General features: G+C 39.9%; 2 protein-coding genes across 2 annotated transcripts in view; both read left to right on the forward strand.

The window, feature by feature from the left end:
• The window catches only part of LOC308091248 (protein FAM180A-like), a 178,799-nt gene that overhangs the window by 78,611 nt on the left and 80,924 nt on the right, over window positions 1-19,264 (forward strand). The window lies entirely within an intron of this gene.
• LOC308091546 (aldo-keto reductase family 1 member D1-like) lies at window positions 278-12,353 on the forward strand (the record flags this gene model as incomplete). Its single annotated transcript, XM_080437208.1, has 10 exons — window positions 278-383; window positions 2,597-2,694; window positions 3,622-3,789; window positions 5,078-5,194; window positions 5,309-5,386; window positions 8,968-9,090; window positions 9,526-9,635; window positions 10,375-10,540; window positions 11,575-11,657; window positions 12,311-12,353. The coding sequence occupies 10 exons, from the start codon at window positions 278-280 to the stop codon at window positions 12,351-12,353; spliced, it is 1,092 nt and encodes a 363-aa protein (XP_080293334.1).

Genomic DNA, 19,264 nt, shown 5'->3' on the forward strand with positions numbered 1-19,264 from the left:
TCCATCCATGCATCCATTTAGGATTCACTCCTTTTTTTCCGCACAGATCCGTGTTTTTTCGCAGCTAAAAGCCTTTGAGAAAAAAAATGCTCCCTTCGCTTCAGTTCATAAAACGATCATGCAGACAAACATGCAGCGAGTAATATAAATAATATACTGATTACAATACAGCAGTGCTTTGAGGCTTCGTTTGTAGTCTGTAGGTACAGAGATCTGTGCGTTTTGTTGTGCGTGGATCTGGCTATATAATAATGATCATTTTTTTGAGCACCGCACGATGCGGTACGAGACGGGGGCGGGGTCAAACACAGTGTGCACTGTGATAGGACTCGGAGGGACGTTCAACCCTGCGGTTCTCAACCCGTGGGCCGGGGACCACACTGGTGGGACGTGAGGGAGGTTGCAAGTGGGTCGGGTCCCCCAAATAATTGGCAAAACACACTACGATTTTATTGATGATGTAACTGAGCTAATGTGACAAAATACATGTTTTTTTCTTCTTTGAAATCTTCGAAATTTTGTTTTTTTATTGTGATACTGATAAATAAGAACTTGTATAGGTAAATGTGACAAAATAAATGTTTTTAAATAGTTGTTTTTATTGTGATACTGATAAATAAGAACTTGTATAGGCCTACTGATGTTAGTTGATCAAGGATCATTGATCCTAGCCTGGCATTGGCCAGACTGATAACGTGGATTCCCTTAGTGAATCCACGTTATCAGTCTGGCCAGACTACATTGATCCTACCATTGACCATTGAGCCTAGCCAGAGCACAATTCATTGATTGGTTGATCATTTAAAAAAAAAATGCTCTGAAAATGCACACAGCCCATTCATCTGACCCCTGCGACCTGCGTTAAAACAAAAACTATTTCGTTAACAGGTTATAAAGCTCTATATATTGTGATCATTGCTGTGTGGGGGCCTCTATCTCTCCAGCTCTTTAAGAGAGCACAGAACAGATGTTTTCAGGTGGGTCACCAATGTATTTCATCCAGTCAGGAAAGACTAGCCATCTATCAGCTTCAATGTATATAGTGTTCCATTTCTAGCTGGTAAACAGAAAATATGTTCAGGTGGGTAAAAAAAAAAAAGAAGGGAAAAAAACAGAATCATCCAATCAGGAGAGAGAATCCCATATGATCATTCATCAGCTTGTGTTCGTTCCAGTTCCAATGTGGTCACTACTTCATCATTGTTTTGGTTCAACATTTCCAGTTTCACCTGTTTATCTTGTGTCCTGTATTAGTTCTCTCTCCTTATTTCTATCAATTACCCACCCCATGAAACGTTGAATTCATGGAGATTGTTTTGTTTTGTGTCACATTCCTGAGCCAATAACTTGATGATGATAATAAAGATGCAATGTATCCGGTAGGAGACTCAAAGGAGACTCTTTGTGTCTCCTACCGGAGAGACCGCCGGTTATCAAATTATTGGTTTAGGAATGCGATAAAAACAAAAAAATCTCCTTGAATTCGATGCTTCACGGGGTGTGTAATTGATAGAAAATAAGTACGGTCCATTTGGTTTCATTTTACGCTCTCAAGAGTTAAAGATCTAATAAGGATCCATTCGGTCACCAACTCTCCATCGTTTAGCTGGGGACCACCTGGAACCCCCTCAAGGACCACTGGTGGTCCCCGGACCACTGGTTGAGAACCACTGCTCTATAGAGATGATTACTATCACAATATAGAGCTATTTAACACTTATTTTAACCCCCCAAAAAATATATATATATATCACTTACACTTTAAAGTGGTTCAATTGTTCCTCATTTTGCTGGGGACCCCCTGGAACCCCCTCATCAAGGACCCCTGGAGGTCCCCGGACCCCACTTTGAGAACCATTGCTTTTTGTAGTTTATGATTTGTGGACTGAGGTTATAGAATGTGCTTTATTTATACCTTTTCTCCACACCAATGTTACAATACTGAGAGCAGCTGAGCTATAGTTAGTAGGGGCAGAGGAGCAGTGGTGAAAGAAGTACTCAAGTAAAAGTCTGGTATTCAGAATTTACTTTAGTAAAAGTACAGAAAGTATTGGCATCAAAATGTACTTGAAGTACCAAAAGTAAAAGTTACGCAGAATGTACCATTTCAAGTTTTTAAAATGTATACAAATCTTTTCAAAATGGCAGATCTACAAGCTCACAACGCGTCGTGATGTGATGCGTTGTGAGCTTGTGGATCGGCAATTTATTTTCAAATAGCCCAAATATATATAGGGCTTAAGTGGTTAATGTATGTGTAGTAATACAAACCTAACTCTGAAAAGTAACTAGTATAAGGTTTTCAAATAATTGTAGTGGAGTAAAAGTACAACATTTACCCTCAGAGATGTAGTGGGGTAGAAGTAAAAGTATTGAAAATTGGAAATACTCCAGTAAAGTAAAAAAAAAAAAAAAAAATTACTTGAGTAAATGTAGCCTACTTAGTTACTTTACACCACTGCAGAGGAGGGCGTTTGCATTCAAGTTCAAAGGTTTGTTTGTTTGTTTAATACATCACTCATTAGTGAGTATAGATATGTGAGGCAGGCTTGTAGCCTCTGGCCTACCTAAGTCTGTGAATGCATGGCATTCACAGACATGGTGGATGTGAGCGCACACAACCACACAGTTCCTCTGAGTGATGGCCATCGTATTCCTCTACTGGGATTGGGCACCTACGGGGACCCCAGGACGGTGAGAGAGAGAGAGAGCTGTAAATATTGATGATGATAATAACATGCTAATATTTGAACTCCAGTGTAGAAGCGGTGTGATTTATATTGCTAAAGTTAATACCGTAAAACAACAATTACACACCACCCATAGTTCTAACTTTAAGTTTGGGTTATTTCAAGTACAATTGAGCTTGTAATCGAGCTGTGATAGATTATGTTATATGTTTTCTCGATTAACTGTTGCACTCCTAGTCGTCGTCAAGGGAAACATTAACATGAAGAACTCACCAGGAATGTCTGAATAGGTAGCAAACAGGAACACACATTCTCAAAGATAGCCTATCTGAAAATAGCCCTTCTCAAAATTGTTCACCCTAAATGAATCAATGTCTAGGCTACCTAATGAATACATTTACTAATGGTATACAATTTAATATACATTGGCAGGCGTTCATGAACGTCATCGTAAAAGATCACTTACGCAGTAAAAGATCTTGCTAGGTACTTAAGTCCAATTTGTCAGCAGCCCTAATTGTGGATTTAATCTGTTTTGTCAGCAACAAAAACTCTTACAGGGCGGATCATATATTCTAAAGGCACTTTTACCATGTACAGGACGTAGAAGTTGCCTTTCCTGGTTTGTGTAGCTTTACACCTGGGAATTCCCTTCCATTCCAACCATCATGGAATAACATTGGGAATTGGTTTGGCTGAGAGCATATGTAGTGCTTGATTTATATTTTGTACTGACTGAAACATATTTTCATTTCATATTTTCATATTTATTATAGTAATTAGTACAAAAACTAAGAAATACCAGAACACCTCAAAGAGCTGAAAGATACACACCCCGATGCTTTTAGCTTTTCATCAATTAAAACTATGTTTTTGTCACCAGGAATTTAAAATATGAATATTTGACTAGTGTTTTTTTGGTTTTTGACAGACACCCAAAGGTACTGCCAGGGAGTGTGTGAAGCTGGCAATAGATGCGGGCTACAGGCACTTTGATGGGGCCTTGGTGTACTTCAACGAGCATGAAGTGGGTCAGGCCATCAGAGACAAGATAGAAGATGGAACTGTCAAACGACAAGACATCTTCTACTGTGGGAAGGTAGGTACTTTGTGTTATTTCATAAATTAATAACCTATTTGTCATACTACAACAGCGTCACACAAAAGCATCAAAAGTAGCAGATCCACAAGCTCGAAACGTGGCGTGAAACGTGGCGCGACGCGTTTTGAGCTTGTAGATCTGCTGCTTTTGATGCTTTTGAATTTGAATCCTGAAAAGTAACAGTTTTGGACATATGAGGTTTCCACCCGACAGAGAAGATATTCTGTCATACTACAGCTACTACTATCACTAACTACTGTACTATCACTGTACCATTGATACTTCTACAGTAATATTACTACTACTACCACTAAAACTTTTACTATTACTACTACCAGTCTACCACTGATACTTCTACTATTATTGATTGGCAGAATTTAAGTCTTTATCTAATTTATAGTTTTATCATATATTTAATTATTGTTACTTTAATACTTTTTATATATATATTTATCTCTACTCTTAACTGTATCTGTCTTTAATGGCTACTGAAGTGCTGCTATGACAACTGAATTTCCTACCACCCACCCACCCACCCACCCACCTACCCACCTACCTACCCACCTACCTACCCACCTACCTACCTACCTACCTACCTACCTACCTACCTACCTACCTACCTACCTACCTACCTACCTACCTACCTACCTACCTACCTACTACTGGTATACTGTTCTGGTGCAACTGACAATAAAAACTGTCTTTTGCGGCCACATTATGTTTGAATTGTTATGTGGAAATAAAAAATAAAGATGTATCCTGTGATCTGCTTAAGTTCATTTTAAAGGTTTCATGACGTTCAGTTTTACCACACATTAAAAGTATTTGTCATGGTCCTTCAAACGTGTATAGAAAGTTTTAACAAAATATTCCACTCCATTGATCCATGGCAGGTGTTTTTCTCTCACATTTCTAAAGCCTTTTCAACTGCAATGAAAAAATAAATCTTTGCCTGCGGGTGTCGCTGGTGAGGGATTTTGCCTGTCAATCATCGCCTCTGCTCCGCCCCCCCCCAAAGGAAAGGATAGGGGAGGGGAGGGGCGAGGAGGAGAGTGGGCGGGATTAATCGACTGTGACCTCACTGCCGAAGGGCCAAGCTCAAATTACTTTTCAGCCTAATTATTCAGAAAACCCCAGACCACAGAAAATCCACTGAATGTTCAAAGTTCAGATTTTTTGGGTGTAATTGAGGTCATAAAACCCCCAAAAAAAACATAAAAAATAAAAAATGTGAAAATGAATGTCATAGAACCTTTAATGTCCTCTTTTATGTGTCTTCTCTCAGCTGTGGAATACTTTCCATCCACCAGAGATGGTTAGGCCAGCATTGGAACAGACATTAAAGGCCTTGAAATTAGACTATATAGACCTCTACATCATTGAGCTTCCTATGGCCTTCAAGGTTTGTACATCTGCACACCATTGGATGAAAACATGTAGTTTTTTTTGTCAGTAATACATTGAAAGTAACCAATGCAGTGTGTGTCATAACATTGTGTCTGTGTTTATACTGCAGCCTGGCAATGATTTCTATCCTAAAGACAAGAATGGCAAATATATCTACCACCATACAGACCTGTGTGCGACCTGGGAGGTGAGTTTTGCTTGTATTTAACACCTTTAAGCCCTATTGCATACGTTGTCATATGCAGTGGTGGACAGTAGCCTACATTAACCTGAGGACTGCTATTACTGTATAGAGCCTTTACTGAAGGCGGGATGAAATGAGCACATTCACTGTTTTGATGTTTTCAGTAGGACATGAGATGAAGAAAAATGACACAAAAATGTAAAGCCCATGTACACACATCTTTCAACATAAACTGAACGTCTTTCATTTTCTGACATCACATTATGAGAATGTCTTGTGAAGTCTATGAGCCATACATACTTTTCCACCTCTGTAGAATGTGAATTTTTTTAAACTAGACCATACCCGTGGGGGGATATGCGCACATGATCTGGCAACCCGGGAGCCAGCGAACACAAAAACGCTAATAAACAGCTGAGATTTTGTGTAATCGGAAAACGGGCTTCGCTGTTAGGTGCACATGGTAAATGGTCAATGGCTGTGTGCAAATTCAGATCAATTGCTCCAGCCACTGAGGAGAAACGGGCAGAACCAATTTTGGCCTCACCACTACACCACGCACTACTACAGAGGTTTGTCAAATTATAGGAGGATACCATACACTATTTCATCTAAATCTGTAACTTCTTCCTTATAGAGGCAAGACCAGAAGGCAAAAAACAAGACCATCAAATAAAATAATAAATTTAAATACGTGGAAATAATTTATTGAATTTATGAGTTAAGAATTACTATTATTTGTTCAAACACCTAAGTCAAAAGCTCATACACACTCAACACCACCCTGATCAGAGTCACAACACTATGGTTTGAAGATGAGGGGGAAAAAAGCAGTGGTATCTAAAACCCTTATTGACAGGAAAGAAGCAGAGAGCAAAACTGTGAAATAAGTCTGGGCAGTATGAGCAAAGCATCAAAGCCAGTGGTGTTATGAAAATGCTGCACTTAACTCATTGTTAATAAAACCGTCTTTATGGAACAAACATGTTTTCATTCTTTGAAATGTTGTTACAGTAGGTGTTATGAAACTTTGAATTTTAGGGAAAAGATTCCTAAAGAATTAATACTCAATATTAACCCACTTGACACCAATCAAATACAATCTGAAATACAGATACAAATGAAATGTACGGACTTATGTATTTCACAAAATAAAAATATACAAGGATATTAGTATTTAGGTAGTATAGGTATCTTAATAAATGATATAGACTACAAACAACACATTGAAACACAACACAACCATGTTCCACGGAAAACCAAGTTAAAAGGATCAAACGGAAAAAAAAAACGTCTGTGTGTTAAAAGGAAGAAAGAGTAGTGTATGAATGGTTGCATAAATGCTTATCAGTGAGTATTCAATGAAATAGCCCCAGTGTTCACCCACGTGCATGTGAATTTGAATGACAGGTAGTGAGTGATTTATGACCCCCCCCTCTGCCATTTGACAGATTGACAGGTTGATTTATGACCGGGTCAAACCATCCCCCACCCCCCAGACATCCACACCCCCCGGACCCCCACAACCTCACCCCTCAGACCCTCACTTCAGAGTGAACTCTACCTCACTCCCTCGTACAGAAATGTTTTCAATGTCACGGACCCCCAAATTGATATGTATTTGACTGCAAAACCCCATTTGAAGAGAAGATTTTTGTTAAACCTTTTCAAAATTATTCAAAATGTAAAAAATAAAACCACCAAGTATTCGAAAATAGCTAATCTACAAGCTCACAAAGCTTGTAGATTGGCTACTTTTGAATAGCCTAAGTATAAAATAGTGGGTAAGTGTTGAGTTTACTTGTGATCCTAGTTTACTAGGCACTACACGCTCTCTATGCATGTGTTTACCTTGCTTATTGTAAGTCACCCTGATTAAGAGCTAAATGCCTCAATTACCTCTGGCTGTTGAGGTGGGTAGATCAGCCATTCCTGAGGAGCAGCGATTGTGTATTCTTTGTGACCTGGGAGTTGTGGAGGATGAGTTTCATTTTTTTTTATATTTTTTCACTGTCCACTGTACAATGATGTTGAAAAAAATCCAGGATAAGAATCCAGATTTATTTTGGATGTCTGATTATTGTATGTTAAGTTGGCTGTTCACTAAGGAAAGACGGCATGGCAGTTAGGCTGGAGAACGATATCCGTAACTCACAGCCTGGACAATATGTTATCTATTTGTGGACATCTTGGTGTATGTTAATTTTGTGAGTGTCTAGTAAGCCCGTGTGGGCTGGGCATTTTGTGGTGCAGGACGCAAAGAAATTATATCCATCTATCTTGAGAACCACTGCCCTAGCACTCCTCATTCCTTCATGTTTCCTTTTTTTTTGTTGATATATGTTATGTGCTCACATACAGTACAGTATGCTATGTAGGTCTGTTCCACTGTTTGCCTGTCCACAAATACTGAGAATGCTAAGAGCATGATGTTTAGACAGATTCTAGGTTTGATGTTTACTATACTTGGTATCCTAGTTACTTTGTAGCACTACAGTTTCTATTTTCATACACCTTTTCTTTGCACTCTACTACATTTACATTCGTTTGTTGACTAGGGCTCATGCCATTTACTTTGTAGTAAATGTGTATGAATTGACCCGGTTATAAACCAATCACGGCCTGTCAAGTTGTCAAATGGCAAATCACTCACTACCTGTAAATCAAAAACATGTGCATGAACAAGAACTGCTGCATGCACACATAGGGAATATTTAACCACTTGAACCCTACCGTCCCAAGAGGCAAACACTCGATGTGTCGTGAGCTTGTAGAACAGCTATTTTTGGGGAAAATATTTGGTGTCGAGGGAAACGAGGAGGAAGCCTAGTATAGAGCCCTGGGATACTCCGGTCAACAACAGGGTTTAAGTTAATCTACTACTTAAATGAACAAATATTTGAACCAAGTATGAACATATTTTGCAAATTTAAGGTCTGTTTTCTCAAAACCCAAATGCTATTACCAGCATAGCCTTAGCAAATGCCTCCGTTATAGATTCAGTGTGTTAAGGACAATAGGAGACTTACGGCATTATGTATGTTCAAAGTTCTGTCTTATGTTTTATCTCCTTTATCTGTTTAGTTCATTTATCTCTGAGGGCAGAGGCGTTATTTCAGAATAACTAATAATGGGTGGCAAATCAGCCACTTCAGCCCTATTTCAAAAATAGCAGATCTACAAGCTCACAGCGCATAGCATCACAACGCGTTGTGAGTGTTGTAGAACTAACTAAATTAAAATACAATCTTTGAAAATGTTCGCCTATAATAACATGAAAGTAGGGTTGACAAGAAAACATACATGTGACGTGTGTCATGGTAATGCATTCGAAAAAAGTTCTGGAAAAATAACAACTGAATTTGAGGTTAAATGCAAATGCCCTGGCAATTGCCATCCCCGGCTTAGCCTGACACTCAGCCTGAATGTTCATTTGGTTTCACTCAATGCGAGGCTAGCGATTCAGGGGGTGGAGCCAGGCTACCATCCCCTAGCTGTGACCCCAAATGACGCCCCTGCCCTGTCTGAGGTCTATCATCACGGCTTATCTCTGATGAGGATATGATGTGTTTGTCTCTCCACAGGCTTTGGAGGCGTGCAAAGACGCAGGGCTGGTCAGATCTCTAGGAGTGTCCAACTTCAACCGCAGACAGCTGGAGCTGCTGCTGAACAAGCCAGGTCTCAGACACAGGCCTGTGTCCAACCAGGTGCACTGCTGCTTCTCTTGCTGCCACAATGTTGTGGACAAGTCACTATAAGTACAACTTTCTGAGTTGTGTGTACCAGTGGTGTACAGTAACTAAGTACATGTATTCAAGTATTGTACTTAAGTACAATGTTGAGGTACTTTTACTTTACTGGAGTATTTCCAATTGTCTATACTTTTACTTTTACTACTCCACTACATCTCAGAGGCAAATATTGTACTTCTACTCCACTATAATTTTTTGAAAACTTTAGTTACTAGTTACTTTGCAGATATAAATGATTATATTATAAAACATACATTAACCACTTCAGAGTATTTTTATATTGTGGTATTGGTACTTTTACTTAAGTAAAATATCTAAGTTCTTCTTCCACCACTGCACGTAGCCCACTAGTACATTGATATTGCATTTACATGCATTTTCCCCATCCAGGTTGAATGCCATCCGTACTTCACACAGCCGAAGCTCTTGGAGTTCTGTCGTCAGAATGACATCGTCATCGTGGGGTACAGTCCCATCGGCACCTCCAGAGATGCCTCGTGGTACCGTCCTCACTATGGACTTTAAAACCTTTGATCTCTGTGTTGTAGTATTTGGCATTATTTACCGCCAATTTAACCCATTTTGGGCAGGAACCCCTATTTGTAACTATACCTTTCAGGACGGGAACCCCTTTTGGGGTTCTTGCAATGTACAGTATATAGCAACATACATGTGATGTAATTTTTTGAATAAATATTTGAAGTTTTTCAGGATTTAGAAGGGTTTTTTAGAATCGCATAGAGTCTAAATGGGTTAAACTAGGTTTCAGGAAAAGGTTTTTCAAATGTCATGCATAACATGTCAAACACAGAGGTATGGTGTGGTAATCAGTGGTGGAAAGTATATCTATATTTACATTACTTTTCTGTACAGTTTTACTTTACTGTGCATTTTTCAATACTTTATATTTCTACTCCACTACTGTACATCTCAGAGGCAAATATTGTATTATTTTTGCGTTTCCACTATACAATTATTTGAAAAGTTTAGTTACAAGTTACTTGCAGAAGTTACTTAAGCCCGGTCCACACCAAAGAATTGCATAGCAGATCTACAAGCTCACAACAACGCGTCGCATCGCAACACACTGTGAGCAACCAGGTCTGAATTGACTTGGATTTTGTTGCAAGTGATTGCAATTGCAACTTGTTGCGTTGTGAATCATTGGTGTGGACTGGGCTCTAGACCACCATTGGTGTTAAGGGATGGGTGTTTACTGTTTTGTGTTGTCTCCTGTAGGGTGAACCTAAAATGTCCTCCCTTGTTGGAAGACGAGCTGCTCGTGGCCATTGGGAAGAAGTACCAGAAGAGCAGTGCCCAGGTGGCGCTGCGCTTCAACGTGCAGAGAGGAGTGGTGGTCATCCCCAAGAGCTTCAACCCTGACCGGATCAAACACAACGGCCAGGTACTGTGCGTTCAGTGGAGCTTTGCCTTTCCTGTTGAACTCTTAAACTGCAGAAAGACTGCATGACGTGTTTGAGATTTCATCACTGGAACTTCACAGTAGTGAGTAGGTCTAGTTACTTATTCTGTTGCTGGGGTGTGCGTTCACATGAGCGCACGTTGTGCACGTGAGTTCATGTGCGTGCACGTGTATGTGATGACAGGCATGATTTATAGTTTGATTTATGGTCTCATTCCTGATGACCACATGATCTGAATGTCTACAACCACCACAATTGCGTTTATATTGTATAGAGTCTACCATATACATATTGGTCAAAATGACATTTTATTTACTACAAAAGTGACACACACGCACACACACACACACACACACACACACACACACACACACACACACACACACACACACACATTCAGAGCAGAGGAAACCATGCAAGGCACCAACCTGCTCATCAGGATCAGCAGGGTTCAGTGTCTTGCTCAAGGACACTTGAACACGCAGCCAGGAGGAGCCAGGGATCAAACCGGTAACCTTCCAAGGCCTTCCTAACCAGGACTCCAAGCCTCGATCCTGCCTCCTGAGCCACTGCTGGCCAGAAGATGTGCACGCACATCTGTCTCTGATTTATGACGCCCATGACAGCTTGACAGGTTGACAGCTTATGATTGATTTATGATGAGGTTCTGACATGCACCTCCCCCTCCTCCTACCCCCCGGTCTTGTCCTCAGAAGTAGGACAGTTGGTGACAAGGACAGACAGACAGACAGTGAGCACCCTCCTCTTCTTCAGTCAGTTAGTTAGTTAGTTAGTTAGTTAGTTAGTTAGTTAGATGTGTGTGACTGTGTGTGTGTGTGTGTGTGTGTGTGTGTGTGTGTGTGTGTGTGTGTGTGTGTGTGTGTGTGTGTGTGTGTGTGTGTGTGTGTGTGTGTGTGTGTGTGTGCGCGTGCGTGTGTGCGAATGCAATGCATCACATAAGAAATGTTAAATTTGTTTGATTAACTGTTGCGTCCCTATTTGTGCTTTGATGCAGATATTAGATTTTTCACTCACTGAGGATGAAATGAAGGCCATTGAAGCACTGAACAAAAACATTCGTTTTGTGGAGCTGCTGATGTAAGTATGCCTGCTAATCTGCTTACATTTGATGATAACAAAACATAAATTCGATGACATGTAGCCATTGAGTAACGCTAACGTTATTTTTGGTAGACTGCTGCTGCGGATCATCATCTTTATTAACTCTCCTAAACTAAACTTTAGAGAGTGCGGATGTTTCTTCCATGTAGTCATTGATGCAGTGGTTCTCAAACATTTTCATGTAAAGAGACCCCCGATATGTATTTGGCCACAGACCCCCATCTGGAAAAGTATATATATTTTTGCCAAAACTATTCAAAATCTTTTTTTTCAAAATCTTTTGAAAATAGCAGATTGCAGGTGCGACACAGATTTGCTTGCAGATCTACTATTTTCGAATATCCAAAGCATAAAAAAAGTGGTTAAAATATTTTGATGCGAAAATTAAAAAATGTTGCTGAGGACCCTCTGGAATCCCCTGGGGGGCCCAGGGACCCCACTTTGAGAACCATTGCATTGTTTTACTGTGCCATGGTCTTAAATTTGTAAATTATACTGTGTTTTGCTATTGTTGTTTTATTAAATCTTAAATTAAAAAATATTATTGTTCTCAGATTTAAAATGCACCATTATCATAATCATTATCATCACATAGGCAGTAACACAGTACCACTGTCTTCTTGACACAGGTGGAGTGACCATCCTGAATATCCATTTCATGATGAATACTGAACTCATTTTGTGCTGTACAGTGAAAGGCATCATTTTCTACTTTTTCCACTCTCTGTAACCTAATGGCATCATCCATGTTTACTTCACCATCATGCATTGGTATGTTCCACAAATAAGCACTAGAGGGCGGTATCCCACAATGATTGAAGAGGAAACGTTTGTGTATGCTGTAATAGGCCAGGGGTCTTCTACGTTTTTCAGCCCAAGGACCCCCTAGCTGAGAGAGAAACGAAGCAGGGACCTCCACTACATTGCAAATAATTGTGTTGCAGATTAAAATGTCTCATAGATTTCATAGATAGCTTCATTGACTATCATCAGTGCTGTGTAAATTAATGTTTTTGTTCATTTCAGACATTTAACCACTTAAACCTTCAATTCTTGGTACTTGATGTGCTCCTTTTCCCCTCTACGCCAAACCTCTTTGCCGAAAATAGCCGATCTACAAGCGCACAGCGCCTCGCAGTAACTCTGAGGACCCCGTAGAGGTTGTAGACCCCTGTATACAGGGGTATAGGCTATAATAAGAATCTATGTCCTAACATTTACTTAGAGATAAATACATAATTAGATGAATGAATCTTTTAGACAATTCTCTGTGCACTGTATACACCTATACCTTTGGAGTCATATTTTATGCTTTAATGTGATGTCATCCTAAGACCAGAAAGAGATGAACATTTACTAAAAAAATCTATAAGAAATAATGATGTTTCGGTATTACAACCACTTTTATGTAAGAATTGTGCATGTACAGTATTGCCTAAATTCTATATAAAGGCAACATGTTTACAGGACCACATGTGTTTCAGTACGCTTGTATGTGTTTATCCTGGGTTTGAGTTATATGTTTACTTTGTATTTCTTTTACCAAAATCAAACCAAATTAAATCCATAAATTACAAACTCTTGCTACAGTTATTGAATATAATTAAATGTTCATATACTGCACACTACAGTACTTATCTGAGTACATTACCACTAATTCTACTTTCACTTAGTCAGCTTTATGATGAAGTATTGCACTCATTGTCTACTTTTGGAAAGGCAGTAACTACAAATCATTGAGTATTTTGTTATACCAGTGCTTATTGCAATACAACTATACAAAAGGTAATTAACTGTTATTTAATGTACTATATCAGTATCATACTATATCAGGTTGCAAATGGACCCTTACAGGTCTGTAACTCTGAGAGTGTACATATGGAACTAAATGGACCTGTACAGAGCTATGGGGGTCTTTGAAATTAAAAAGTTTGAGAACTGATAAACTAAGATTATATACGGCTATTTTCCACTTCACCTCTGGATGTTGCTTGTCTGTTCTTTTTTTGGCAAGCAACACCCTCTCTCAATGGAGTATAAATTAAATACAATTGGTACTGTAATACTTCTTAAATGCTACGTGTGAAGGCCGAGCGGCTTCACACTATGGTCCCGGGTGCGCACCCCGGACCACATGGCAGATGTTGTGGTAGTGTGAACGTAGCGAACCGTTCCCCGTAACGCATCATCATACCGTACCCGAAACCACCTTGGAAGGTAGTCTCGGGTCCGATTGCTGCGGAGTCGGGAACGGAACGTTGCAGTGTGAATCCATCCGTACCAAGAGAAGGAAGTGGACTGCTAATCATATCATGTATATATTCTTATACACATTATTTAGCTGGGTTATACCTTCTCATAGTTATACTTGAATGTTGACAAGAAATAATAATCCCGCTAGTGTTTGAGTAGCGCGAGCCGTGAAAAATAATAAACAAAAAACACATGTGTGGCGAACGTATTTATAAGGATAAATACACCAAGGATTAGTGCGTGACGTCACTGCTAAAATACCAAGGATGCGTCCGTGACGCCAATATCCTCTCTCTCTCTCTCTCTCTCTCTCTCTCTCTCTCTCTCTCTCTCTCTCTCTCTCTCTCTCTCTCTCTCTCTCTCTCTCTCTCTCTCTCTCTCTCTCTCTCTCTCTCTCTCTCTCTCTCTAACAGTAAATAGATTAATTTAATCTATCTGGTGATTACAGTAATGCGGGGGGTGGGCAGCACTGGCTCAGGATTTACAGTATAGAGCAGCCATTTGGGAATCGGAAGGTTCCTGGTTAGAACCCGGGCATCCCGCTGCGTTAAAAAGTCTAAAGCGCCATTCACACTGAGCACTATAACTATAACGATTACTGTAACTATATCGTTCACCATTGTATTTTTTTTTAATAGTTGGTGTGAACTCTGCCATCCACTTGACTTAGAACAATGTTTTAAACTTAATTTTTTATAGTTATAGTTCTCACTGCTCAGTGTGAATGGTCCTTTGGTGTCCTTGAGCAATACACTGAACCCCTAACTGCTGCAGATGAAATCAGAAGATGTTTGTAAATGTTTGACAACAGGGCTTAAAACTCAATTCTAGTTTTAATGATTTGGTTAGTTAATAACTGTGGCTTGGACGGACCATAATGCTTACACACTCTTAATGAAGAGCAAGGCCGGATTGTTTTTGTGAGCGTTTGATTGAGATCGAAAGGGAAAAGACAGACTCCTCTGCTCAGTGACCTGTGAGCATACAGTGAAGGAACAGCAGGATCCTTCAATTCATGACCTACCTCCCTTCCTTGTTTAAGACCCATGCTTGCACACACATCACACAGAGCGGCAATTATTCCCCACAATGCTATTAAAATACTTTGTGAATCATAGGAATGTGTGCCCAATTAGAATCCTCTGGCAAACCACCACCGCTGAACTTTAACAGCCACGGTAGGTGTTGCCTTTTAGTAATGTTTTGTTTTATCTTTCGGGCTTTGTCCTCTGACTAGAGCTTTAGACAGTGGTCGAAGAAGTTGCTTAACCAATTAAGCCCTATTTTATGCTTTATCTGTTTGAAAATAGCATGATCGACAAGCTACCAACACGTTGCATCATGACACGTTGTGAGCTTGCATATCTGCTATTAATTCTGAAAGATTTTGACACATTTTTGAAAAGCTTGTGAAATGGGACATTGCCAATACTTTTACTCAAGTAAAGTTTTGCATACAAGACTTTTACTTGTAACAGAGTATTGCTACATTGTGGTATTGATACCTTTATACTTAAAGGACGACATCACCCATTGTCAACCTATCTTCATATAATTGGTCCTCAGCTCTAATGCTTATAATATGGTACCATTTTTGGCTGTGGACAGTTCAGAAACCTGCCTACCAGTGACATCATCGATCGGGAATTCAAACTAATAGAAACTGTAGGCTTTCTATTCCTGTTAAGTTAGCATGCTATAATGGAAGCCATTGTTCTCAAGTTAATACAAAAAATTGACAATGATGTCATTGTAGGCGGGTTTCTGAAGTGTCCACAGCCCTCCTATGAGACACGGGCCGAGTAGAAAAAAATTGTACCATTTTATCATGAGCATTAGTGAGGACCAATTATATGAAGATGGGTTGAAAATGGGTGACGTTCTTCCACCAGTACTGACTTATAACCTGATTCCCATGCAGCCAGTGTGTTCATATTGTAAAGTGGAAATTTCCACTGACCCCCCTGAGAATACCATAGCAAATCATTCATGTGTCCTTCAGGTGGGGGAGTTTCACAATGTCACTGATATAAATTATATCAGGTGACACTGCTGGTTATTATATCATATAATAACCAGCAGTGTCACCTTGACCCACCTCTACCTCTGTAACCACATGAACCCTGGCGTCCCTATTCCGGGGACGGACATTTGCCGGAAATAGCCAATGTACAAGCTTGTGAGCTTGTAGATCGGCTATTTTCCTCAAAGACATTGGAGGGACAATGTAGGCAACTGTACAAGCTTGTGAGCTTGTAGATCGGCTATTTTCCTCAAAGACATTGGAGGGACACTTAAAAGTGTTTTAAGTGCTTATTGTTTGGTAAAAGAAAAAAATAACAGTTAAAGCTCTATATTGTGATAGTAAGCATTGCTATAGAGCACAGCAGTGGCAGCCATTTTGTAGTTCCACAGACAGAAAGCCCATTCATTTCCCCATAATTCTTATTTTAAGCCTGTAACCAACTCAACCAAGCCATCCAGGCTCCTGGTGAATCATGAACATAAAACATTTGATTTTGTGTCAATTATTTTTCAAGTATTTAATTATATTATATACTATATTCAATAAATACACTTTTTTGCGGTTTTCAAATATTTTTATGGCCATGATTCACCAGGAGCCTGGATGGCATATTTCCAAGCTTTTCCAAGCAATTAATTTCCGGATATTTCTATGGGAAAAATGTAGAGCGTGGAGACACAAAATAGCCGTCACGGCTATGCTCTATAGATATAGTATAGTTATAGTTTAGTTTGTTCAGCAACAGGAGTCTTCTTGTCTCTCCAGCTCTTTAGTAAAATACATTACATTTTCAGGTGGGTCACCAATTTCATCCAGTCAGAAGAGAGAACCCATTTCCCTTCGTCAGGTGAACAAACTGAAACTGCTCTGAAACTCAAGTCAGAGCAGCAGTCAGCAGATGATTCATTTTGAGGAAAATCAGCTTCCTTTTATTCTTATGTGGAAGCAAATACTTACACTTATACTTTATCGCGTGACAGCGTCATGTGTGGAAAAGCACAGATACTTTTTTTTTTTTATAAATCAGGGTTAAATGAACCTTCTAGCCAGACCCAAAGGAGGCTAGAATACATCAACCCTTAAAAAAACACTTTCTGGATCATTAAAACCGGAAAGTATCATTTTAGATTTTAGTGTTGGCTGTTCATAAATAGCAGGTATACGAGCTTGCGAGCGTGTACATCTGCTATTTTTTAAATAGAAAATAAAAATCTTGAAAGTGTTTGACAAAATTTGAAAACCAAAAACCAAAACCTTTTCAGGTGGGGTTACGCGGCCAAATATATATATCAATTTGGGGGTCCTTGGCACGAAAACGTTTGAGAACTACTGATTTAGATGGCATTTGTAGAATCGGCCCCATGGTCTTATAATGGGTTAAGGCTCATGACCTTCAAACAGCGGTCCGCTCAGGACCCCCGTGGTGGGAAAGTGTTGTGAATGGACCACTGGGCCAGTGAGGAAGGGGTCTGGTTGGTGGGAGAAAGGCTCTGTTCCAGGGGGACTGAATCAAGGATGTGTGTGTCGGAGTGGGAGGGTGGGGTGGGGGGGGGGGCTTCACTAAAGACTTGTGATGTTTTAATTACAGTCAGTCAATGCAGATGGTTTAGAAACTCTACTACTCATTGAATGAAATTGGGGGGGCGTGCGTGAGTGTGTGCGTGTGAGTGCGTGCGTGCGTGCGTGCGTGCGCGTGTGCGTGTGTACTTTTATTGTGAGGACAATTTTCCTGATCCTCACTAGAGAAAAGTTTATTTTATCCCATTTTGGGCAGGAACCCTACACCTCTCAGGACGGGAACCCCTTTTGGGGTTCTTGTTGCTATGTACAGTATATAGCAACATACATTTGTTGTAAATTTTATAATAAATATTTGAAGTTTTTCAGAAAACTTAAGTCAAGATTTAGAAGGCGTTTTTAGAATCGGCCTCATGTCTAAATGGGTTATAGTAGAAAAGAAAAGGAACAACTAGGAAAAGATTCAAGGTTGGCTTTAGCATTAGAGATAGACTGGTGTTCTTATGTGTATGCGTGCGTGCAGTGTATTTGTGTGTGCATGTGTGCGACACACTCTGGCCCACCTACACACACCATTTACCAAAACCTTCTCTCACACTTCTCTCTCTGTGTGAAAGACCCTGCATGGGAGAATGCGTCTCTCTCTCTCTCTCTCTGTGTGCGTGTGTGTGTGTGTGTGTGTGTGTGCGTGTGTATGCGTGGGTGCATGTTTGTGTGTGTCAGAAGGTTATGCAATCGCACACCACACTGAGACGGCACAGACCTCTAGTATGCGTGCGCACCCCTGTGTGTGTGTATGTGTGTGCGTGCGTGCGTGCGTGCGTGTGTGTGTGTGCGCACGTGTGTAGGGGGGGTTTGTGAATGGGACTGGAGGAGGGGGGAGTGACAGAGGCCAAGGGCAAAGCAGAGAGAAAAACTCATTATTGGCTACAATTTTGAGTCTCTCTCTCTCACACACACACACACACACACACACACACACACACACACACACACACACACACACACACACACACAGCCCTCCTAACACGTTTCGCACTGAATCCCAGACCGTCAGGCTGATCAACCACTACGTTCTGCAGACCACCGTTCTACATCACCATGAAAGGTATGAACATTTAGCTCTTTACTTCAAATCATTTATATTAGTGGTTCTCAAACCCACAATAGAAATGTCTTCCTTGTAGTTATTTTTTACTACTTCCTAAGTTGTTTTGTTATCATTTATGGAGTTTCTGTGATTGTTCTTTTTTTTTTGGGGGGGGGGGGGGGGGGGGGTTATAAAATCTTTTGAAGTTTAAAACAAAACAAATAAAAAATTAAATGGGTCCCAACACAGTGTTTGGGAAGCCCTGATTTATATCAGTTTATCTCAAACATTTTTATGTCAAGGACCCCCAAATTGATACAATAATGTATTTGGCCACGGACCCCCATTTGAAAATATTTTGTGCCAGACACCCTGAGAAAAGAAGATCTATTTTTCACAGATTTCAAAATTATTCCAAATGTGCAAAAAAAGAAAAGAAATTCAAGATCTTTCCATATAAAAAAAAGCAGATCTACAGTACAAGCTCGCTTATGATGTATCGCGTATGAATCAGTGGTAGACCAAGTACTCAACTCAGAGTCAAATATTACTCTATTACAAGTGAAAGTTGCTCTGTCAAATTTGTACTTGAGTTAAAGTATTGGAGTACTTGCTTTTAAAAATAATCAAATATTTAGAAGCATACTTAGTCATTCAAACAATGTTTTATGATTTTTAACAAAGACTAAGGTAATT

Source organism: Gymnoscopelus braueri (genome assembly GCF_963280865.1).
Source record: "Gymnoscopelus braueri genome assembly, chromosome: 9".
Taxonomy (NCBI): domain Eukaryota; kingdom Metazoa; phylum Chordata; class Actinopteri; order Myctophiformes; family Myctophidae; genus Gymnoscopelus; species Gymnoscopelus braueri.